The sequence below is a fragment of the Parastagonospora nodorum genome, assembly GCF_000146915.1.
Source record: "Parastagonospora nodorum SN15 chromosome Unknown scaffold_3, whole genome shotgun sequence".
Classification (NCBI taxonomy): domain Eukaryota; kingdom Fungi; phylum Ascomycota; class Dothideomycetes; order Pleosporales; family Phaeosphaeriaceae; genus Parastagonospora; species Parastagonospora nodorum.
In genome coordinates, this window is record NW_001884551.1 from 1267355 (window position 1) to 1290666 (window position 23312).

General features: G+C 51.0%; 11 protein-coding genes across 11 annotated transcripts; 5 read left to right on the top strand and 6 right to left on the bottom strand.

The window, feature by feature from the left end:
• Window positions 1–1427: 1427 nt before the first annotated feature.
• On the top strand, window positions 1428–2377 carry SNOG_02402 (hypothetical protein; the record flags this gene model as incomplete). Its single annotated transcript, XM_001792956.1, has 4 exons — window positions 1428–1745; window positions 1799–2047; window positions 2149–2272; window positions 2340–2377. Coding segments are annotated over 4 exons (693 nt in total). The 3' UTR covers window positions 2342–2377.
• A 663-nt stretch (window positions 2378–3040) lies between these two features.
• SNOG_02403 (hypothetical protein) lies at window positions 3041–4491 on the top strand. The gene is made up of 2 exons (XM_001792957.1): window positions 3041–3447; window positions 3505–4491. Exon 2 carries the CDS (start codon window positions 3772–3774, stop codon window positions 4261–4263), a length of 492 nt encoding a protein of 163 aa, XP_001793009.1. The 5' UTR covers window positions 3041–3447; window positions 3505–3771; the 3' UTR covers window positions 4264–4491.
• Window positions 4492–4687: 196 nt separating this feature from the next.
• SNOG_02404 (hypothetical protein) lies at window positions 4688–6211 on the bottom strand (the record flags this gene model as incomplete). Its single annotated transcript, XM_001792958.1, has 1 exon — window positions 4688–6211. The coding sequence occupies one exon, from the start codon at window positions 6209–6211 to the stop codon at window positions 4688–4690; it is 1524 nt and encodes a 507-aa protein (XP_001793010.1).
• A 1084-nt stretch (window positions 6212–7295) lies between these two features.
• Window positions 7296–8154, bottom strand: SNOG_02405 (hypothetical protein; the record flags this gene model as incomplete). The annotated part of the gene is made up of 2 exons (XM_001792959.1): window positions 7296–7649; window positions 7675–8154. The coding sequence occupies 2 exons, from the start codon at window positions 8152–8154 to the stop codon at window positions 7296–7298; spliced, it is 834 nt and encodes a 277-aa protein (XP_001793011.1).
• A 235-nt stretch (window positions 8155–8389) lies between these two features.
• On the bottom strand, window positions 8390–9280 carry SNOG_02406 (hypothetical protein; the record flags this gene model as incomplete). Its single annotated transcript, XM_001792960.1, has 1 exon — window positions 8390–9280. The coding sequence occupies one exon, from the start codon at window positions 9278–9280 to the stop codon at window positions 8390–8392; it is 891 nt and encodes a 296-aa protein (XP_001793012.1).
• Window positions 9281–9733: 453 nt separating this feature from the next.
• On the top strand, window positions 9734–11097 carry SNOG_02407 (hypothetical protein; the record flags this gene model as incomplete). The annotated part of the gene is made up of 4 exons (XM_001792961.1): window positions 9734–9805; window positions 9933–9934; window positions 10121–10182; window positions 10535–11097. The coding sequence occupies 4 exons, from the start codon at window positions 9734–9736 to the stop codon at window positions 11095–11097; spliced, it is 699 nt and encodes a 232-aa protein (XP_001793013.1).
• A 265-nt stretch (window positions 11098–11362) lies between these two features.
• SNOG_02408 (hypothetical protein) lies at window positions 11363–13521 on the top strand (the record flags this gene model as incomplete). Its single annotated transcript, XM_001792962.1, has 4 exons — window positions 11363–12094; window positions 12196–12242; window positions 12280–12380; window positions 12401–13521. 4 exons carry the CDS (start codon window positions 11363–11365, stop codon window positions 13519–13521), a joined length of 2001 nt encoding a protein of 666 aa, XP_001793014.1.
• A 60-nt stretch (window positions 13522–13581) lies between these two features.
• On the bottom strand, window positions 13582–14607 carry SNOG_02409 (hypothetical protein; the record flags this gene model as incomplete). Its single annotated transcript, XM_001792963.1, has 1 exon — window positions 13582–14607. One exon carries the CDS (start codon window positions 14605–14607, stop codon window positions 13582–13584), a length of 1026 nt encoding a protein of 341 aa, XP_001793015.1.
• A 655-nt stretch (window positions 14608–15262) lies between these two features.
• Window positions 15263–16885, top strand: SNOG_02410 (hypothetical protein; the record flags this gene model as incomplete). The annotated part of the gene is made up of 4 exons (XM_001792964.1): window positions 15263–15474; window positions 15528–16006; window positions 16059–16304; window positions 16413–16885. 4 exons carry the CDS (start codon window positions 15263–15265, stop codon window positions 16883–16885), a joined length of 1410 nt encoding a protein of 469 aa, XP_001793016.1.
• Window positions 16886–18452: 1567 nt separating this feature from the next.
• Window positions 18453–19820, bottom strand: SNOG_02411 (hypothetical protein; the record flags this gene model as incomplete). The annotated part of the gene is made up of 1 exon (XM_001792965.1): window positions 18453–19820. The coding sequence occupies one exon, from the start codon at window positions 19818–19820 to the stop codon at window positions 18453–18455; it is 1368 nt and encodes a 455-aa protein (XP_001793017.1).
• A 1641-nt stretch (window positions 19821–21461) lies between these two features.
• On the bottom strand, window positions 21462–23250 carry SNOG_02412 (hypothetical protein). The gene is made up of 4 exons (XM_001792966.1): window positions 23147–23250; window positions 22891–23080; window positions 21985–22722; window positions 21462–21933 (listed from the first exon to the last, which is right to left on the bottom strand). Exons 1-4 carry the CDS (start codon window positions 23174–23176, stop codon window positions 21647–21649), a joined length of 1245 nt encoding a protein of 414 aa, XP_001793018.1. The 5' UTR covers window positions 23177–23250; the 3' UTR covers window positions 21462–21646.
• Window positions 23251–23312: the final 62 nt, after the last annotated feature.

Below are 23312 nucleotides of genomic sequence, written 5' to 3' on the forward strand. Positions count from 1 at the left end.
CATATAAAAAAAACATCCTAAAAGAGCCATAGTCTGGCTGCAAAGGTTCTGTGAAGTCGTTGCACAGATGGAGAAGGTGTTTCCAGAGGTACTAGAGGAGATTAAGGATCCTGGCTGGGTTATCGGCGCGCCGCAATGATGGAAGCTGATGTCGACAAAGGCTTGGAAGAACTTTTGTTTCCAATAAGCGAGGCATTATATATTTTGCTCAGGAACGGTCTGATTGCCGTTTTGGCTAGCTCGTGGCTACAAGGTATGACGTCTCGGTAACTTAGAGCTTTACCCCGCAAGCTAATCTATTATCTACACCAACCACTCGCTTCAACTGGTGACGTGACATCGTGCATCAGCACTCGTTCTTACGAATACAGCGACCCAATCCGCCCATCTGTCAAACGGTGTTCATGCCGCGGACCGAGATGCCGGGGCACAAATGGCGAAAACCCAGGAATCTCGACAGGCCACGGACCCGCTCGGGAAGCTGTTCACCACTCACCATTCACCTCTTGCCTCGATATAGTAACGGGATACATGGCGCGCTATATTCCTGCATTAGCTTCGCGTACAGCATGTAAGCTTCGGATACATGAAAGCTTCTGTGCTCTTGATATTCTTGGTCCCTCTTGTCTGCTCTAAAACTTTCACTTACACGCCCACGCAATGGCTACCAGATCCAGCCTGGACGGCAAAGTACGAACGGAACGCATGTCGGATGATATAGCTCAGCATGAAGTCGACACAACCAATGGATCTTCAAGTGGCAAGCTCGTACCGCCTCCGCTCGTCGCTGCCATGTCGCAAGAGCAGCGCCTACATGCAGAAGCGCGAATGAGGAGAAAGATCGATACCCGATTGCTCCCTATGATAATTCTTATGTACATCATGAATTATCTCGACAGGAACAACATCGCAGCAGTCCGGTTGGCAGGACTGCAAGACGATCTGGAGTTGACGAGTGTCCAATACCAGGTAGGCTGCAGACGCTGCACACACGGCCGCCGCATAGACGCTGACCTATGCCCAGACTACCGTCTCAATCCTCTTCGTTGGATATATATTGATGCAAATTCCGTCTAATCTGTTCCTCAACAAGACGGGAAAACCTGCGATCTATCTCCCATGCTGTATGATTGTCTGGGGAATCATCTCAGGTGCGACCGGAGCGTGCCAAAACTTTGGAGGACTTGTAGCCTGCCGATTCTTCCTAGGTTTTGTCGAAGCAGCCTGTACGTAAATCATATGCACAAACTACATGGGAGACATACACTAACTTCATATACTGACATCTAGTCTTCCCCGGCTGTCTGTTCTATCTTTCGGCATGGTATACCAGAAAGGAGTTGGGTCTTCGAACCGCTGTCCTCTACTCTGGAAGTCTTATCTCGGGAGCCTTTGGAGGTCTAGTAACCGCTGGAATTACTAGCAATATGGACGGGACGCATGGGCTACGTGCGTGGCGTTGGGTATTCATCATCGAGGGAGCCATTACGGTCGTCATCGCATTCTCTGCCTTGTTCATCTTACCCAACTTCCCAAGAACCACGTCCTGGCTTACCGAGGAGGAAAGCCAACTCGCTGTATATCGCCTGCAAGAGGACATCGGAGAAGACGACTGGAAAGATGCACAATCGCAGACATTCTTCCATGGCTTGAAGCTCGCTTTGATGGACATCAAAACCTGGGTACTGACAATTCTTCTCCTAGCCATCGTTTCATCGGCATCTGTAACGAACTTCTTCCCGACCGTAAGTATATACCATGGGCAGCTTTACTTGGAACTGTGCTGACATTCGTACAGGTTGTCAAAACTCTAGGCTACGACAACATCCACACTCTTCTGCTTACCGCACCTCCATACGTGCTCGCAGTCATCACGACCTATCTAAATGCTTGGCACGCTGATCGAACCGGCGAGCGATTTCTGCATATCGTCCTGCCCCTATGCGTCGGCGTCTTCGCTTTCATTCTCGCTGCAGCTACCCACTCGACCGCACCCCGATATGTCGCCATGATGCTTATGGTTCCCGGAGTCTATACAGGCTATGTTGTATGCTTAGCTTGGTAACTATTATTGATACACTGTGTTTTTGAAGAGAGCTGATATGAGATTCTAGGATTTCCAACTCGCTGCCGAGACCGCCTGCAAAGCGTGCCGCAGCACTTGCTTTCATCAACGCAATTTCGAACACGAGCAGTATCTATGCGAGCTACATGTATCCACAGCCCAAAGGAGGTGCACAGCCCGACTTGACAATTCCACTCAGCGTGGATTGTGCGACAGCGGCACTAGCAATCATCATGACAGTAATCATGCGGATCATACTCGGTAGATTGAACAGGAAGCTTGATCGAGGAGAACACGTGGAAGGTGCCATAAATGCGGTTCCGGGCGAGGCATCAGAGCATGGTTTCAGATTCCTGGTGTAAGGGTGCTTGGTTACAAAGAGTCTCTCTTGCAAGATAAGCTGGATACAGGTAACGCAGCATCACCGCAGCAACAGTCCAGAAGATAATGAAGGAAAGCGAAGTATGGCAGCCAATACCACTAAGCGTATCCATCCATCTTACTGAAACACGTGCAGTAGGATGATGTAGCCGACTTTGCGTGGACCGCGAGAGCGAGTCTAGAGCTGTTATAAGGTCTACATTATTTCATGAATGACAAACTTAAAAGATTGAGCCTACGAAAGTAGCAATGCGAGTCTTTTAGTTCCGAGTATAACCGATGCTTTCAATATTCTTCGTTCCGCCCTATGCTTGCTCGTACAAGAGCGTGATTTGCTGAGGTTGGCACGTTATTCTTCCACTGTAACCGGACAGGTTTCAAGGGCGTTGGGAATCTGCAGAGACCCTTAGATTGCTGCGGGGATGTTATCGCCAAATGAGGCGGTCGGGTGCAGACTGGGGTTGCTCGAACCTTCGATGACGTGCTATCGCCGTATTTAGCCTAGCCTGTCACGCCCCGTCGCGCCTTCTGATCGCCATCACCGCCAAGCCTTCAACATTCGCATTCCATTCACACCTCAGCACTTTGCAACTCACGAGCCTCTGCCCTTATCATTATTGACTCGAGATATTCATCACTGTCGCTCCACCTGGAAATGCCCATGCTAGTTGTCACGGATTGCAAGAAGAGCGCACGCGAATTGCGATAGCTAGCGTTACACGACAGGCACTCACCCAAGCGCTTGTACACGCACAATGCTCGATGCCGAATCACGCTTACAGAATCATACAACGCATATAGCCTCCTACTCTTTCTCGTGCGCAACACCTATCGCTACCCTCTAACTATTGCCCAACACATTGCAACCTTCTCTCTGCAACCGGGCAAACCCGCGCAACCTTCAAGGCACCAGAACGCGTCGTCAGCTGACGCCACTCAACCTACCAACATCACATTCAACAACGAAACAACGAAAATGGACTTCTCAAACAACGTTTTCAGTGCGCCCGCCTCTACACCCAAAGTCTCTGATGACACGATGTCTCATGCAAATTTAGTCATGGCTTGCAGATGGGGCTGGACTAGCTCCTCCAGATTCAAATGGTGCAAGTTCGCAAACGCAGGTGGCTTCTTCCACACCCCAGTCCGCTCCATCTCCCTTCAACAACGTGCGCTCAAAACGCTTCGCGCCATGCCAAGGAAGATTGTACCATCAGCTTTTGTGTTCGCATCGCATTCGCACCGATCTAGTGGAAGATTGCGGTGCGAACTGCATAGAACCTTTCGGAAACGTCTCGGGTCCAGCATTTATATGCAACGAATGTATGGATGCCGAGGCGGCAAAGATCTGGGAAGAGCGTAAAGCACAGCATCTTGCCTCTTACCCACCCACAGCGCAAATGACTAAGGAACAGTATGATCGGTATTATCTGGAGCATCGACAACTTGAAGCCGACTATGCGCGCGATCGGAGGGCTTATGAGATGGATCTTAAAGCGAAGATGCGACCGAGCAATATCTGCTCTGCCATCGAAGTGAGCAAGGAAGAGGCGGAATTCGCCACTGAGCTTGATTCTTTGTCCCTGTCACTCATGGCATCGAATGACGGTACCACGAACCATGCCCAATTTCAGCAACACGCTCGTCCCAGGGTCAGCTTGCCCACCGATGCATCCGAACAGCTTCATTGGGATCTCAATACTCTCGCGCTGGAACGCGGCTCCTGTGGCGTTGAGTACACAGCTCAAGGGCCCAACAGCGCGTCTACTTCACAAGGCCTGCCTCAAGAAGAGCTCTGGGGCAAGCCTCGAGGGTGATTGGCGGGATAGACTAGTACACAAATATGCAGTACCAACAAGTCACAAACGATTGTGCACGACAGGAGTCCATCCGTTAGCAATGCGGTCTCTGGAGTTTAGCGGCATTTCAGGTGTTTAGGATACCCAAGGAGCAGGTTGAGCCACTTGGTACTAGGATGCTCCAGATTCACGGTGTGTAGATGTATCAATGACATATGAACAATGACACAACTAGCTCTTTTTTCCTTGCCAGGTTCTGCACAAGTTCTCCCTTGCTCTCTGTAGGCTAAAGGCTCAGTCTGCTCCAACGGAACGCGATAAATTAGGTGTTTGACCTTGCAGACAGGAACAGCTGATGTTTGTAGTAGTGATTTTATACATATACACATATTCCGTGCTCTCACGCAGACTTTTCAACTTACAAAACAAAACGTCTTTTCCATCACGTCCGGCTAACGACAATGTCAAATGGCGGGTATCTCAACTCGACCTTTCCATCCTTCTCAATCATCACAACCTTACTCAACGGCCACCCTTTGCTATCTTTGTACCCATCATAATCAAACCAATCACACGTCTTCAATCCCGGGAATATCAACCGCCACACTTGCGCTCCCTCGCCAAACTCCGCGTTCTCAGCCGCACCCTCAGCGGGCTCCAACATGGCGCCTTGTGGGGTCGAAAGAAGTCTTAGACCTGTATCGCCATTCCAACCCAGACGGTCGATGGATTCCAATGCACTAGTGCCGTTCACGACGAGCGAGCGCAGATAAAGGATTTGATCTTCAACTTCGAGCGTCGCATAGGTGATAGTGTTCACAGCAGTGGTATCCACGACATCAGTGAGAAGTCCTGTATCCTGACCCATCGTATACATCCCAGCAAAGCGCTCGGCCGAGCGCGCAGCTAGTGCTTCAGCGAAAGCCGGCGCGAGGATCTCATGCACAATGTCGCGAATCGCTGTTGGTGAAAGACCTGTGTATCCTTCGATGGTAGCTTCCTGCGTAAGGACAACGATGCCATAGCCCAGGTTTGGGAGTACGTCGATCCAGGAATGCCACCCGCCTCCGTCGCCGGACTTACCGAAGATGCTGTATGTTTTCGCGGAGTCGAGGGAGGCGTTGGTACTGGTTTGCAGGGTGATGAGGTTAATTTCCCAACCTGGTCCGGTTTGTTGTCGGCCGTCTGGTAGACCGGCTACGGGCTTCAACGAGCGCCGGCGCTGGTACTTCGTTATAAGCTCGGGAGATGGAGAGAGCCAGAGGCCGTAGAGGTAGTTTGCTAGGTCGTTTGCTGAACTCCACATGCCGGCGGCAGGGTTATAGCCCTCGCCGATGAGGAGGTTAGCCCAGTTCTCGCCGCCAGGTATGCCAATGAAAGATTGCAGGGTTTGCGGAACGGGGCCAAAGAAAGTGTGTGTCATGTTGAGTGGTTGCAGGACCTGTTCTGTTGTGATTTGGCTCCAGGATAGATCGGTATTGCTGACGTTGTTAAAGTAAGCCGTAACTGAAGATGCAAGCAGCGAGATGCCAACGTTCGAATATGCAGCTCGCTGTCCCGGTGCGAACATCAGATTTGTCGTTGCCATTCCATCAATCACGTCCTGCGGAGTTGCGCTACCCCATGCGGCACCAATAGTTGGCAAGTCTGCTTTCCCGCTGCTGAGAATCATGTTGAAGCCAGTACTGTAGCTTTCTCTTGGGGTGCCGGATGTGTGGCTTGCGAGCATGCCGAGGGTGATTTCGCTGCCACCATCGTTCCAGTCTCTCTCTGGCAATGTGAAATCTGGAAGTACCAAGCGTAGAGGCGTGTCCAAACTCAGCCTCAGGTATTGAGGCTGCTTGGGAATATTCGATACCACCAAAGCGGAGCTCATGGCGATATTCTTGGAAACTGACATGACGCGAAAAATTGAGTCGCTTGTAACGACGTTTTCCGCATATCCATCCACATCCGTCTCATTCATCTTGAGTGTGCCATTATTGAACGTATACACCGTGCCAGGCGTAGAGGCATGCACCTATGTCGAGCGTGAGCGCCATTCCTGAGGTGAGCATCGCGCACGTACGATTGCAAAACTGAGCCCATCTCTTGTAGTGTTGATGTATAGACTGGAGAGGTTCCGCCCAACTTCCTCAAAAGCTGCAACAACAGCAGGGTGCTTGAGTATCAAGGGATCCGTAAGACTTCGCTCTGGGTAATCTGCGACACATGCGCACGTGACAAGTGTCGTAAAGCAGCTTGCAACGAACAGCAAGCTGTTCGTAACGAGGCCGGTCATTAGGGATGCGAGCCAGAGAGTACTGAAGCCCTCAAGCCAAGAGCAAGATTGGTATAGTGGTCTACATATGTTTGGTACTGTAGGAACTGAGCAAGGGGCCACCGAGTCACAGCGTGCAGATACCACCCTTGAGAGCCACGTAGACAGCCAGTAATCTCACCCTGTGTCTTGGGACATGGATACACCTGCCTCTCCGAGGTCATGCCGTGTCCGCCGGGTCTGCATGGCGGTGCAGATGGTGCATAAGCTCGAAGATAACAAAAACACCGCGAATCTTTAGGGGATGCCCAATGCCTGCCTATCTCAGAAAACATGCTATGACAAATGTAGAAATTTCCTTTTGTTACAAGCAGAGGCGTATTCCAAAGCTTCTAGAAAAAAACGACAGGTCAAGATGAGGTTTGTGCGTGAGCTGGACATGGGAGAAGCATGCAGATCAGGTATGGGGTACCCCACTTCTGCCGTGGGGCGGTTGCGCCCCACACAAGCCAGAGCATCTCGGTCGCTTGTCCGAGCCGGCCAAACATTATTTTGACACACGACATGGAAAGTTTTCTATGAGACAGCTGGCTGTGTTTTTGAACTTTGATTTTGCTGAGTTAAGGTTTTTGGGGGAAATGACGTCCCAAACCTTATGTACTAGATAGGCCCGAATCGGAAAGTGGCTTCCATTACGATCGTCCTGGTTTCAGCGGAGTGTGTGCTCTCCTGTCATCCATACCAACTCAGCTCTGACGAAACTGCCATGATCAATCCCTTGGTCCCGCTCTCATGATGGGCTTCTTCTGAAACATAACCACGTCCTCCTGATCTCAGAAAGCCAGCGCGCTCCTCGAACTTCGGTTGGATGGGCTCGAGTGAAGGTGAAGGTTATTTGCTGACCAATCAACGCACATCCTAGCCGTCTCAACTCTTCCTTCATCATACCCTCCAATTGGCCAAGCTTTTTCTTATCCCATTCCGTGCAAGCAACGTCGACAACGAGCTTGTCGATGCTGAATCCAATAGCCTCCAAGCCTGAGAGATCGATCGCGACAACATTCTTCGTGCGGTCGAGGCTGACGGCGAGGTCCATATACAGAGTCTTCAGACCGTCCGGGCCACGAAGGCCTTGCTCGAGCTTCTTCAGACGGATCCATTGGCCACGCATTGTAGACCTCGATGACATCGCGCGAGTAGTCAGAGTTGGGAATCCATCCCACAATCCTGCGTTTGCAAGTGAGCACAGATGTCTCGAGCATTATCTGGAATTTGCTTGGATTGGAAAACTTCGCACTGTTCAAGTAGATTCTGGTGGTAAAGATGCTGCCAGGAATTCTTGCGACCCATCCAACGTTGCGGAAGTACTGTTCCATGGCTTCTGATAGGAATGCATGGCTGACCCGAACACAGAGCGGATAGTGTCTGTCGGGCATCCATCCATCAGCTTCTTGTTGATAGTGCGTAGTGGTGTCGATCAACGGCGAAGGCCTCTCATTGAGCGTGGCGCGGTAGAGATCAGGCGTGGCGGTCCTTGCTAAATAGCAGATCATGTGCCGCAGCTCGCGCGGAAGGTCGAAGAAGCAGAAAGGTCCTGTGAAGCGCGCAGTCGGACCCCGGGGGGTGACGTTGGCGCACCATCGCCGCATCGTTTCGAATTACCGAAGTTATGTGCGTACGTATATCGTGTTCTCGGCACGTCAAGCGGTGCAGACGTAACTATAAAGACGAAGTCAGTGGCGTTCTCTGTAGAATCAAAGACGGTGCCCCAGCGTTGTAAAAGTGAGGGCAACAAACCATGATAGACAACCAAAATTCGAGGATTAGGTAAGCGCAAACTGGTACCAAAAACATCGTATGGCTACGCAGAGTAAGTGCATTGCTCTATACGTCCCGCCAGGTGGGCTGATCAAGTACAATAGGTTCAGGCTCGGAACGGTCAATAATGTGCTTTTCCACCATCCACGTAAAACGCCCGCTCCCGACCAGTCTTCCCGATATCTGCGGCATGTTATGTATGCCAATGCTTCTCTCTTCATCGCACAGTGTATCGGCTATTGCACACATGGCCTTGTCCTTTAAGCAGGCACCCCATGCTAAGCTCTTGTCTTCGTACACCCCGATCCATGATGCTGCAGTAGGCCCCTTACGAGCCGCGAGATATACGACTTCGTGCATAGCTGGTACCTCTTTCGACTCATCTACCTGGAATTTGGGATGCGGTATGTCAAGTCTGATGGGTTCGCCATCCAAACTGCGGCTTCTCGGTGGCAGCATTGCCTTCATTCCGCTACGCTGTACCGTTGTCTGCACCAACTTGATGCGACCCGTTGAGCTCAGATACTCACTACCATCGAGCAAGCCTTCTCGGGAGAATGTGTAAGCGCCATGCTTCAATGCTCCGAGAGTGACAGCGTCGAAAGTCGAGTAAATGCCCAGAACTTTGCCAGGACGAACGAGGTGCGGATACGGCTCATATTCCAGTACAAACAGATCAGGTGCAGGCTGCAGGATTGTCGTCAAAGATATGAAGCTCTTCCGCAGGCGGTTACGAGGCCTTTCTAGACGCAATCGTTCCGGCTCGGTACCTGTGAGTGGTGGTTTGATTCCTGCCTGTGGTGGCTTGTGTAGCTTGCCTTGCCTGCGACGACGTTCTGTGTCAGCTGGCGGTTCACTGTGCGAACGCCTCGGTTTCTTCTCTTCCACTTTTGCTTCATGCTTCCGCTTGGCGAAACCCCAAAGCCCACCCAGGTACCCATTGTCTCTTCCGCCCATTTATAGTTCCGATGCGTCCGCCTCCCCTGACTGAGCGTGTAGAAAGCACAGAGTGCCGAAGAGATGAAGACGAGATGCTCAAAGGGTGAGGTGAGCTATTAAGACAGAGTGCTATTTTCGGACACTGATTGAAGGCCTTGCATTCGCAAGTTTCATGTTACGAAACTTGTCGGGTTGTAGGAATCCTTCGCTGTTGTTGATGTTGTTATTGGCAGGTTTCAAAGCAGTGCGTCATTCAAAGAGGCTCCGCCACAGCCCGCTAAACTATGCGAAGACAAATTAACGTGCCAGCGATGACAGGAACACATTGAAAACATGCAAGATACCACCAGCAAGTCTACCTCAATAACCTTAGGGGGACATTGACTCAGAAATCAGATGTATTCGCGTCGAAGTCAACCTGAATGACGATCGAGGCCTCCCATTGGTGACGAGGCTTCGGCTGTAACGGCAATGGACGCTGTGGAAGCGAAAAGTCTCCGCGCGGCAGTGCAGCCAGCTACTTCCTTCGCAAACATGAAGTGGGTATGTTGCTAGAGGAACACCGACGGTTGCGACTTCTTGATATCGATGAATATGTGACTGTTCTTTCAAAGTCTAACCTTTCCGGGGGGCCGTTGTAGTCCATGAAGCAACGACTGACGATAGGCAGATGTAAGTACCCATAGGGCTACACTAGAGAATGAAAAAAAGACAAGCGCATATTCGTAGAACCGCTTGGGATAGATTTCCTTTGAAAATGGAGTCGAATTTGCTTGGGATGAGGAAATCACATGAACGTGTTTCGAAGCGGTAAGGCGTGCGGCCGGACTTGCAAAAGCAAGCTAGGACAAAGTCAAGTCCGGAAGCGCACGAACATAGGACCGCCCACGCCGTCCTGCTCGAACAGTGCCGATGCCATGGTAAGTGCTCTAGCTACCCCAGATCATCATTCTTGGCGCATACTGAAACGATTAGGAAGGCGCAAGCACAGTGTATCCAATATCGTGCGAACACTGTCGCACGAAGAAGTCAAGAGTAGGAGCCAGTGCTATTATTTCAAAATCTTTTATTGACATGTACAGTGTGATCGAGAGCTGCCTACCTGTACTCAATGTGCTTCTTCAGGTATAGATTGTCGGTACCCTCCAGTCAACAAGCGGCAAGTATTGTGCATCCTGCTTCTATGATCCCTAACTAACAGTGTAATCAGGGGCATCCCATCAGGTTACTTATCTTATATTGAACAACGACTCCTGGATACAGAAGTGGTAGTCTTTGAACTACTATCTGCAGTCTACAAGTCACACGTTCCGATACAACCGCAACGACTGTCTGAGGCAGAGCGTCAGGCTCTAGCAGATCTCAGCCAAAAACAGGCCAAGTCCGCGAAGATTGAGGAGTGGAAACGGTTGCCTCTTGATACAGACAAACATAGGCACGAGTGGTGGTCGAGAAGATGCCAATCTATGTTTTCATCAACTCAAGCTGGGTCCACTCGCTCTTTACAGGATGCCATGAGTCCGCAGGACACCTGGGTGGATGCGTCGCCATTGTCGGTGCAATTCGAAGATACTCAGACGTGTACAGCCACAAGGCCGTCATTCTCAGACTTGTCGCAAACAGCAGACCCAGCTGTATCGTGGCAGCAGTCTCTGAATGTGGATCTGTCTGGGACGGGAGTGAACTTTGATGATAGTGTTCCCTCCAAGTTCACATCGTCTTCGACGAGCAATCTGGGTCAAGACGCGTCTGATATTGCAAAAGCAAGTGCTCAATTATCTGTAGCTGATAACAGCCAAGTATTGAACGCAGAGCGATGGCGTAAATATTTTTAGCTCACACGATCCTCGCACATTTCTAGGTAGACATGCAATGGGCTGGGACAATTCGCCATTGAACTTCCCTGCCCCCAATAAGCGAGCCACTAGGCTACCTAGCGCGTCTTCATTCTCTCTTTCTCCCGAACGTGCCATCATCAACCAGACATCATTCGTATCACGATCATCGATCTCATCTTGGATCGCAACTCTATACCTACATTCTATCTCATGACGTACTCGAAACAGTATCGACGGCCTAGACAGGCCAGCACAATGCGTCATGTCTGAGACAAATGGAACGCCTAACCGACGTCGAGCCCGAGACGAGGACAACAACAACAACAACAATGTCGAAGATAGTGAAGGAAGAACTAGGAAACGAAGGGCCTTTCTCCAGACTATGGGCCAACAGCTCCGTGAGTTTGGTGTAGAAGGGACAAGCCCACAGGATCTCAACCGCAATACGTTCGGCGCAAGTCCCGGAACTCGTGCCCAACCCGGATTTCGTTCAACAAACACAGCAGCTAACCAGACCATGGTTGGGAATGTACAGACTCCCGAAAGCGATGCAGCACCTGGAGAGGATGATCAACTTCCGGCCGGTGCTGCCAAAAGTGCATCAAAATGGCTCTGGACCATTAACGAGGTGCTTCCACCGTCTGTGGCAGGGAATGCATCGTCATTAAGCTTCGAGGACCTCCTTGATATGAGTCAAAGCTATTTCGATCTTTGGCATCCGGCGTTCCCATTCATAAATGCACCTTCTCTCATTGATTACATACGTCGCATTACCCAAACAGGCCTACAGTTACCCTCATCATCGCCATCAGACAGCTTTTACAACATCATCCTACGATCAGTTATGTCTATTTCTGTCGCCGATCGGAGACAGATGCAAGCTTCGCGCAAGGTTCTGCCCTCTGCCCTCATCTTTCATTCCTTCAACGATGCTATCACCAGTATTCAGCTGGTGCTAACCGAGGAGAGTTCAATACTATCGCTCCAAGCCCTCGTTAGTGTTCAACTTTTCTTAATCACCATGCACAGATATAATGCAGCCTCGCGCTTAGAAGGATTAGCTGTCCGATTAGCTTTTCAGCTCGGCCTGCACAGATGTCCACATCGAACAACTTCAGTAGTGGACAAAGAGAGCGCATTACGTAAGCGCCTGTTATGGTCAATCTACTGCATTGATAGATACATATGCATCCGCCTAGGGACACCTCTTGGCATACGGTCCGACGAAATGGATGTATGCTTCCCGCATGACGAACGCCACAACGCTCGTGAAGATCAAGGTATGTCTTACTTTTGGAAGGAGTTCAGGAGGCACACCCTAATGGTTTGGTTCCAGAGCGTGATGACCGCCTCAATCTACTGGAGTTCCTAGCGCGACACGCAAGCATACGGGGTGCCATAATGGAAAATCGGAACAAATCGGCTCTCAAAGATGATTACAATGAAGCCGATAAAACTCTGGAGGTTGAAGCGGAGCACAACAGGTGGTGGAACACAGTGGATGAGTATCTCTCCGATGATGAAGGAGCACAAAGCATTACCAAAGCACATCAAGTCACATTGATTGTGCTACGCTTCGAATCCGTACTTGCACTTCATCGCTCTGTACTCGCCACATCAAAGAAGAACTCCGCGTACAATGCTGCACTCCAAAGATGCATTTCGGCCTCGAGGTCCATCATCAACACGTTACACAAAGCACTCAGAGGGTTCGGCGCTTTTGACGGCTCACCGGGCCAGAATGGATACGAAAGCACACCACTTGTATGGCCTTCTTTCACCTGGGCTGTGTGGATGAGTGTGTTCATCGTCGTATTCGCTGCTTCTGAAGGACAGTTTGCGCGTGATACAGCGCTGCGCCTTGCGGATCGAAGTGTGCAAATACTCCAGCATCTTGCATTGAGAGGGACAAGTTGGCCCGAAGCTTGTATCACTGCCGTACAAAATCTCACAGCACGGCTACGTGAAGGATCCACATGGAGCTCTACAGTTGCGCCAGCGCCTGCACCAGAGCGAAGGGACACCACAAGCACATCGTCGGTCCATATGCAGAATAGGAGTGCAAGCCGTAGTCGAGGTAACTTTCCAGGCTTATCAGGACACATCACACCCCGAAATACCATGATGCCACCAGGGCCACCTCAAATTTCCCCAAGTGTTCCAGCACCTACGTCTCAGGATATGACCAATAGCGACGCATACAGCCTCCTCAATCCCTTTGCACCTTTGCAAGCTCCAGGTATGGGAAACGCGGCGAGTGCATATCTGAGCGGTGCAGGCACGTTTCTTGGAATTGCACAGCAGTCATCCGATAATCCCATGCCGAATGATGATATTGTGCATCTATTCAATGGCGAAGACATGGGGTTCTGGTCTGGCGGAAATCTTGGCTATGGTGGAAACTTCGCTTTTCAAGATTAAGGCTGACATTGATTCAAGCTCTATAATAACACTTCAAGAAGACAAGACACCAAGCGACACTCAACCTGACTTGGGTGCAACGACTTTTCCTAATGACGCAGACTTAAAGGCGGCGTGAATTTCTTGCTCAGCACCATCTTGCAACGGCAATAATCCACTTCTTACGGTGGCATGCTCCAGGATGCCACGAGCGACCAGACCGTGCTTGAGCGCAACGGTACCCTCCATGTGTGATCCGCGGTGGTAAACGTTCCTCGTTACTGGTAGAAGTCTGTCGTGGACTGCTCGTGCGCGTGGGTAGTCGCGCGCCTTGCCGGCCTCGATCATCTCAAGGAGCGGCTCAGGTGCAATGCTGCCATACCCGACAAGCATACCGTCGACATCGAAGCAAGTGTGGAGAAGATACTCGTCGTGGCAAGTCAAGATAGTGAGATCTGGGTTCTGTCGCTTTATGATCGGGATCTCGACGTCCCATCGGCGCATGTTGCGTACACCATTCTTCATAGCGATGACACCTGGCTGCGCCGCAATCTCTAGAAGCGTTTCAAGGTTGTAGGTCGCCTTGGTGTTGTCGGGATATTGAAAGAGGATAAGAGGAAGACCCGACTTCTCGTACACTGTCTTGTACCTGTCCTGGGGCGCTACGGTAGTTGTTAGCACAATTGTACAGCATTCCGAAGACGTGGTAAATATACCTCCAGGTTGGTATCCGAACCGTAACCAACCATGGGATGGGTACAGAAGTCCTGCCTGCGCACCAGCGGCCTTGGCACGCTGGGCTTCCAACGCAGCAACTTCGGTACCTTCTGTGGTGATACCAGCGATAATGGGAATCTTATTGTCAACGGACTTGACGAAGGCCTTGATAACATCGACTTGCTCCTCTTGGGTAAGGAAAGTACCCTCGCCAGCATGGCCAAGGACTACTAGCCCCTTAACACCAGGAATGCTGCCGAGCCATGAACCAAGACGTTGGATTGCAGCATAATCAACCGACCCATCGCGGTTGAATGGAGTAACTGGTGCAGGGACAAGACCGGCAAGGTCGATCTTGGGAGCGGGCTGGACTTCAGGCATAGAACCCATGATGTTGATTTTATTTCGAGTGAGGGAAAGTTAGTGATGGATGGGAGAAAATGTGATAATGTATTCGAGTTGATGACAATTTTTCTAAACTGTGAGGGCCCTCGCAATATATGCTGTGTCGCAGTCGCATCATTCCTATGTTAGCTGCACCGATTCGCTACTATCATTGCCGTCTCCATGTGCTTGCGACTCACCCCGACTTCACCCAACATGCGGGGGAGCGCTACACGGACTTTCTCAAGCCCGCCCTCAAACCGTCCACTCATCTTCTCCGCACTTCCAAATGAGGGATGGAGGAGGTATTTTCCGACTATCTAGCAACGCTATGGGCCCGGTGTTGACATTGTCCGACTAGTGCAGCCACGTGAGGGGTGATCTCCGCATCCCTGGAACGGCAGACAGCCGACGGGCTTCCCAGTAGAATGGCATTACCACCCGCCGTGCTAGTCGTCCTAAAAGCTCGGGCCAAAAGCCTTCTCCCGCCGCCTGTCGTTCATGGCCTTCGCAACGAGCCCTCTGGGGTGTGGGGTAAAAGTCCGGGGACGTAATATCTGGGGAACGTTCCTCCAGCTTCAATATATGAGGAAGAACGATCCCCTGCACTAGCAATGAACGCTCTCGAAAAAGACTGAGGTAGTTAACATCAGTCTCAAATATGGCTGCTACCGACGTTCACAACACCGACCCTGAGAAGAACTCGACTCTTCATGTAGACGACATTGCGTCTGAAAAGGACCTGAAAGCCGACAGGCCTGTAGACGGAGCAGATTATTCTGGTGCTGTTGCGAAGACAGACCCAGCTGAGATCGCGCTTGTGCGCAAGCTCGATTTCCGGATTATGCCAGCTCTGTTCTGTATGTACTTTCTGTAAGTGGATAACATTACCACCAAAATTATCCAGCAACCCTAACACCATCTAGGAACAAGCTCGACCAGAATGCCATCGCCAATGCGCGCCTCAATGACTTGGAGAAGGACCTGGGCTTGGTCGGTTCGCAGTACAACACCTGCATCTCCATCCTCTACGTCGGCTATTTGTTCGCACAAATCCCCTCCAACATGATCATGTCCTCCAAGAAAGTCAGGCCCTCACTCTACATGGCTAGTTGTATGATCGTCTGGGGAATTGTTGCCACTCTCACTGCGCTTGTTAAAAACTACACTGGTCTTGTCCTCGTCCGATTCTTCCTCGGTTTCGTCGAAGCACCATTCTATCCTGGCGCCCTTTACATCTTGTCTCTCTTCTACACTCGTAAGGAGATCGCCACAAGAGTCTCCATCCTATACGCGGGCAACATTTTCGCCGTCGCCTTTGCAGGCTTGATTGCAGCAGCAACCTTTGCCACGCTTGATGACAAGCATGGCATGCGTGGATGGCAGTGGCTCTTCATAATTGAGGGTAAGAAGCAACATAAGCGAGTTGGCTTGAGCTGTGCTAAATTTTGTACAAGGTATTGTCACTATCGGTATCGCCGTAATCTGCATCTTCATCCTTCCCGACACTCCTCTCACCACAAGATGGTTAACGCCTGAACAACGCCAACTTGCACATGACCGTATCGAAAGAGACACCGTTGGCTTGAAAGAGAGCAAGGGAGCACGAGCCGGCTTTATGCAGGCTCTTAGAGATCCAAGGCTTTATCTGTTGGTCTTCATGCAGAACATGCATTTGAGCGCCACATCCTTCAACCAGGTTTGTGCGCTAGAAAATCATCACCCGGTCTTTGCTAACGACTATCCCTAGTTTTTCCCGACTGTTGTGAAGTCACTTGGCTTCAACACCACCATCACTCTCGTGCTCACAGCACCGCCTACGCTCGTCGCCGGTGCCGTTGGTATCCTAATTGGTATCTCTTCCGGCAAGTTCAACGACCGGACATGGCATATTACCGTCATGATGGGAATCGCCGTCGTCGGTTTCCTCATCAGCGCAACAACACTCAACATCGCTGCACGCTATGTCTCATGCTTCCTCTTTGCTTCCGGTGTATATTCAGTTAACTCCGTTATCTTAGGGTGGGTATCTGGTACGCTCGGTCAAACACCAGAGAAGAAGGCTGTGTCATTGTCTATTGTCAATGTGGTGTCGATGGCTAGTTTCATCTACACTCCATACTTGTACCCGAAGAGTGATGGCCCGAAGTATGTTATTGCGATGAGTAGTAACGCTTCTTTTGCGGCGGCGAGTATTGCAGCTGCTTGGGCGCTCAGGATCTGGCTGCAGGTACAGAACCGCAAGTTGAGCAGGGAAGGTGGTAATGTGTTCTATGCCTACTAAGAAGGCAGTTCTGGGAAAGCAAGGATAAGATTTGATGACATTAATGCCATAGGTCAGGCAAGAGTTGCCCATAATGTAGCATAGTAATCCACGTCAAAGTGTGCACTATTCGCTGCAATATTTCAACAAACACCACATAAACAGAATTGTACCAATTCAAGTGGCCGATGATGCTCATTGAATGCCACTCTCGAGACTTTTTGACGCCCATATCAATGCATCTGAGATTTTGGATGCAAAATACATCCTCTTCTCAAAGCTCTGTTTCGAAATGACCATTGCACCGCGACCACCATAGAGTTATATGGCCCATGTTTGCGTACAGTGGCAGAGCCAGACATATGACTGGAGCCCTTATTATTTCGAGAAGACGGGAAATCATACATCGTGAATACACCATGTGGTTTTGGTTGGAGTGGCAGAAAGGACATGTCCCGTCCGCATATTGATTTTTGAGTGTTTTGAAGAGAAAATTAGAGAGACCCAAATGGCGAATTTATACTCGATCGCTCTCTGCAGGTAAAATAGCAAATAGACACCTTGACCAACTCCAAAGCATTCGATTTCGGCCATGGTTTTTGTTATGCAGCTCAAGCGCACATGTAACGCATGAACATTATTGTTTTGGTAGATGCATACATCCAGAACAGTAGTGATTCCTCATAGATACAGCATCTCAAATTTTTGACCCGTTCAGCTCAACTGACACATCGAGATTCGATATGGGTTTTTGGGTATGTTGAGAGCAAAGGTCAGCCGCGAGAACATGCGTAAAGATCTTCGCCTTTTCGACGGCGGAAGAAGACGACAACATACTCAACCAAGTTGAGCATTTTTTGAGATAACTGGAAAAGTTTGGTTTTGGGAGACAGAAGGACAGAAGCCAGACTTTTAAGGACTTTATACGTCGCCAATCATCACACGTCTCCTCCTCAACGCTTTTGGAAACCCAGCGTCATCATCCAAGTCGAGAAGTAGTCTGACACACATATTTGAGAAGTGGCACATGGTCGCTTGCTACGATACTTATGAGCTTTGGCCTAGGGGGAAAAAATACATTGGATGGTTGTATTCTTTTAGTGGAATGAGGGCAGAGAAGAAAGAAATGCGAATATTCGTTTCGAGTTTTCATGATGGCCACAAAAAGCTGGCCAGTCTTCATGAGTTGTCGTCGAATGGTTTTTAGAGAAAGAGACAATGCGCATGGTGATAAAGATTGACACTGGAAGGTAGGACGGGGAGGTTTAAATAGACGCCTGAGCGCGTTAGCGGAGAGATTCGAGAATCAAAAGTCGCGTCAGAGGAGCGTATGTAAAACCAAAGAGAAGTCTAAGAATTCATAATGTTACAAAACGTATGCAAACGAAAAAGGCCGTTTGCACAACGCACACATCCACATCGCATAGCCCCAAAAGTTCCAATCAAACCCAGCGCTTCCAGAATAATCAGGCCGAAGCCAGTATGTCCCCAAAACAACTCAATCAAACGAGGCCGAAGCAACCACATACCCAAAGCACCCAACCCCTCAAACTCCGATCCCCAGCTCCTTCCTCTTGATCCGAGCAATCTAAAACCAATAACTCTCCCCACTCCTACTAATCTCAAAAGCACACCCCAGCCCTTTACCCGCCTCCTGCATCTCCCTCTCCCCTTCCTGCAACTCCTTCAGAATCTGATCGCCCACAAGCGGGCCATCGCAAAACGTGTCTTTGACGTGTATAATCACGACCTTGACGCCTTTGAGCGGCGCCTCCAAGGCCGCGGCAAGAAGCGCGTGGTTGTGATCTGCCGAGACGTTTGACAAGTTCAAATCCGCGGGCGCAGAAGTTTGTGAATGCAAATGAGGAATATGGGGATTCGGCGTGTTTGTACCCGTGACATCGCGGGAGTAATCCGTCATCCCGTCGTCGTCTGTATATGGCGCTGTAGTCTGGAAGGGGGTATCGATGCCCTTGGCCATATGGATAGTTTTTGCCTTGCGCTCGTTCAGCGGGCTGTCGAGATGCAAAGCGTCGGTTTTGATCGCGCGTTTGCGTTTGCGGGTCTGTCTTGCTTCTTCTTTTTCGCGCTCGTATTCTTTTCTGCTTTCCTTGACTTTGCTGGCGAGTGATTGGAGCTCGGCGAGGAGGTGGCGTGGGGAGAGGTGCCCGAAGAGATCGGCGTCTTCGCGGGAGTTGGTGTAGCTGACTTCGATGAAGATGCCGGTTAGGATGCCGGCGGCTATTTTAGGCGCGGCTTCGGTCCAGATGAGGGCGTTGCGGGGGGAGCGGGATATCGAGTCTGGCTCGACGTCGCCGAAGATGAGAATTTCGCGCTTCGGAGTCGTGAGTGTCGATTCGGTGCGGATGAAGAATGCTGTAGAGTCAACGACACAGCGAACCGAATGAGCGGACGAGCCGCCGCCACTTGCTCTTCGTCCTGGGTCAGGGAGACCACTGAAACCTGGAGTTCCTGGAGCGCTTTGCGTTGGTAGAGAGAAGCTCAATGATCGTCCTTCAAGACCGTCTCCATTCGAGCCTTGGTGGTGCGCTGCCACTAGATGCTGGAACCCCGGTGTTTCTGGCAAGTTGACGGTTGATGCGCGATGTAGAGCTGGAGACATCATACAGGTTCCGTGGCTGACTTTAAAAGCCTTGGCACTTAGTCCATCGCATACCTCGATGAAGCCTCTCCCGCTGCCTTCGCCCAAAGCACTATTACCGCCTTCTGCTAGTCGCTGAAACGTGACTAGGCCAACGCCACCCTCTTCGTCTGTCAAGTTTGGCCACGTGACATTGTTGAAGTAATGCGCTTTTAGGGCATCGACAACAAATTGTAGGGCCGCTATCCGCTTCGGTCGCTGGAAAGCCGCCGTGTTCTGGACCAGACCCGAGACATGATCGAGATGTGGATGTGTGATGAGATATGCAGAGACATGTTCCCGTACAACATGCATCGCATTGGCTCTTGCACTTGCATGTGGAAAAGGCAAACCGGCAAATGCACCCTCCTTCAGCGTCGTAATCGTGGCGGGTACCTCCTGCTCAGAAAACGGCGTACCGACCTCGGACTCGTCGTCCGTTAGCTGTATGTTTGCTGTCGCCGGCGACGATGAGTCTAAAATTCTTCCAACCCCATTTGGTGCAGGCCGGGGGCAATCTCGATGCTGAATCAGAGTCGGCTACGAGCGGGAAATCGCGTTTGAGAATGCGGATAATTGCTCCAAGATGGGTACCTGCATCAACGGCTATAACCGAGTTCTTCGACCAGTTCGTGGCCGTGGATCGAACCAGAAACCCCGTGACGTTGTCTTCGCTGGGTCCACCTCCAGATCCCTGTATATGTGAGCATGACACCTCTGGTAGCAACCTGAATCTTCCATCTCGAGGATAGATGATTATCCAGACAGTTTTTTTCCGGTTCAACTTACCAAACATATCACCTGAATAGCAGGCTCATTTGAGTTTCCAGAGCTTCTCCGGACTTCTCTCCCATCATCCCTCATGCCCGCAACCTCTCACTCCTTCTCTTCTTTCAGGACGGAACACAGATCTCCCCGCGTTATGTCTCAGCCTCTCTTACAGATCTGTCGCAGGGAAACGACGTGACTCCGATTCTTTGGGACTCAGAAAACCAAAATTCCGCGCTGCTGTCTTTTCTTGTCACCGGACAAACGACCAGACAACCACCTCTTCTTAACCCGCGCAAACGTCCGCGCAATCACGCCTCGATCGCACAAGCCAGATCACCTTTGCGCAACCCCGATCCGCAACGCAACGCAACGCCCCAAGTCTGAGTCCTTCGACCCCGTTCTGGTTCTGTTACACCGCGTGAACCGCCCACTTTGCCTGCGCGTACCCGGTCGACGTAACCGCTGTTTTCTTAGCCCCCGAATAAAGCCAAGTAGTCCCCAAGCACAAGCTCTTTCTATCCAGTGTGACCCAAGCGCGAAGATGAAGCTTTTCCGTAAAGTTATGTGTTTTGCGCCAGGGTGCACGCGACACAAGTGACGGGATCCAAGCAACCTGCGCGCGTGTGCGTCGTAGGATTCGGCCCTTGCGTTGCTTGCTTGCCTTGTCCTTGTTTGTGCCGTGCGCGTTTGGTCCAATGACTAAAGCTCCGAGAGACTCGCCGCCACGAACCGTTTGTTCGTTGTGGAAAACTCGGTAGACTCTCAACGACGAAAAGAAAAAGATTTGAACAAAGATGAAAGCGGATAAGGCCCTCGTTTTCCAAATTCAGAGGCCGCCGAGGTGGTGCCTTTTCTCTAAGCTTGTCGGCGCGAGCAATGGGGACAGGGCCTTGGTGCAGCCAATGGGGTGTGGGAAGCGACCAATCAACGGGGACGCCACCACAGTGCTCCGCGGATTCGAGAACGGTCGAGGGACAATTCTGCGAGGACTCGACGGCGGCTGAGCCGAGACCTGAGGCCTGAGACTACACGTGATGCGCGATGTGTTGGACAATTCACACTTACCGCTTTCCACGCGTAGAGTGTGGAGCATGCATACGCACATACCACATGTCATGCACGTCAGACAACTATGTGGGGTCATAACGTACAACTCTGCGTCATATCATGGAGGGGTGTTTGGTTGAGCATCGTGGATATCTCTTTAGCATTTTCAAGCCTCTATATCCGGGTCGTCACTGAGATCACTGATCTACAAAGGTGACCCAATTCTGTTCGTGAACACTTCCATCCGTACCCATGCCCATTCCAGATCATAAATCATCCGCTTCGTAAATGAACTAATCAACCCCGTTTTGAAGAAAAAGCGTCTACTTGAAGACCTTGCCGTCAGCCCAGGGGTACTCCTTGCCGTCGACGACGATGGGCTTGTCCCACGACCACTGGTCGTTGACGAACTCCTTGTCCTCGGCCTTGGTGGGGTCGAGCTTGGTGAACTCGTAGCTCTCGTAGTCGGGAGCGACGTCGAAAGCGGGGAGAGCCTCCTGACCGCGGACAAGGAAGGCACCCTTGATGACGGAGTTGTTGGACTCGCCGTACACTGAAGTGCAACCGAAGAGGTACTTGCGGCTGCCCTCGAGACGGGCGAAGAAACCACCTGAGCTGGTTAGCTATGTGCTTGTGAGAATAGTAGATGTTCGATACATACCAATCAAGTTGGAGGTCATGAATGTGAGGGTCAACTCGTCGTTGTACTTGTAGTCGACCTTGTAGAGAGAGTACTCCTCGAAGTTGACGTTCTCCCAGAACCATGGAAGGGCAACCTCGCGGGTCTCCTCGTTGGAGTACTTGCGCTTCCAGTCGTCAAGGACGAATGTGGCACGGGGCAGAGCCTCGAGAGGGTGCTTGGGCTTGGGAGCAGCAGGGGCCTCCTCCTCTTCCTCCTCGGGCTCCTCCTTCTTGGGCTTAGCAGCCTTGGGGGCGTCCTTCTTCTTCTCACCACCCTCCTTCTTGGGTGCAACGTTCTTCAACGCCTCGGTGATGAACTCAAGCTTACCGGCAACAGCGCTGTAGCTGGCCTGGTTGCAAACAGTCTCGTACCATCGAGTGACGTTGGGGTTCGAGTCGCGCCACTGCTTGTCGAAGAAGTACTGGAAACCGCGAGCGATGATACTAGCGGAGAACAGATCGGCAAGAGTCAGGCGCTCGTTGACGAGGTATGTGTGGGTGAGCAGGTGCTCCTCAAGAACGTGAACGGCCTTGAGAGCGGCCTTCTGTGAGTCCTCGACGTTCTTCTTGTTGTAGGGGTCACGACCGAGGATGGGACGGAACCAGCCACCGAGGGGGGTGAGGATCTCAGTGTTGGCAAAGGACATCCATCGCAGGATGGTGGCGTAGTCCTGCTTGGTCTTTCCAAGGAGGCTGGTCTTCTCGTTCTGCGAGGCCACTGTGGTGCGTCAGTGTGAGTCACCGCCTAACTTCAAGACAACAGCAGAGATGCCACAATAAATATAAATCAGAGTACAAATTTTCAACAATAGTTTTCAGACAGGGATAACTGTATGATATATCTCATCCCTTTACGCGGAGGAAATGGGGAGTGCGGGGCACTTACGATAGACAGCGATGGCAATGCACTCGGAGAGAACGAAGCCGTCAGCGCCCTCGAAGGTGGGGACCTTGCCGAGCTTGTTGAGCTTCAGGTACTCTGTTGAGACACCCTTCGCAGGCTCAGTGTCGACAAACTCGATGTCGAGCCCGTTCTCCTTTGCGACCGCGAGGAGCGATGTGGTGCGCGGGTTACCCTGTTGGCAGCTGTTAGGCGGGGTTCTTTCGAATGTACACATGTCGCGGGCCTATGGATGACGTACCGAGTAGCTGTACAGCTTTCCGAAAGACATGATTGCGTTCTTAACCGTGGTTGAGAGATACAATCAAAGTGTTTGCGGGTTTGGGTGAGAGAAAAAGGTTGTTTGGGTCGAAGTGGGGGATGAGGCACCGCCCAATGAAGGTTTTTGTTCTGCGCAAATTAGTTTC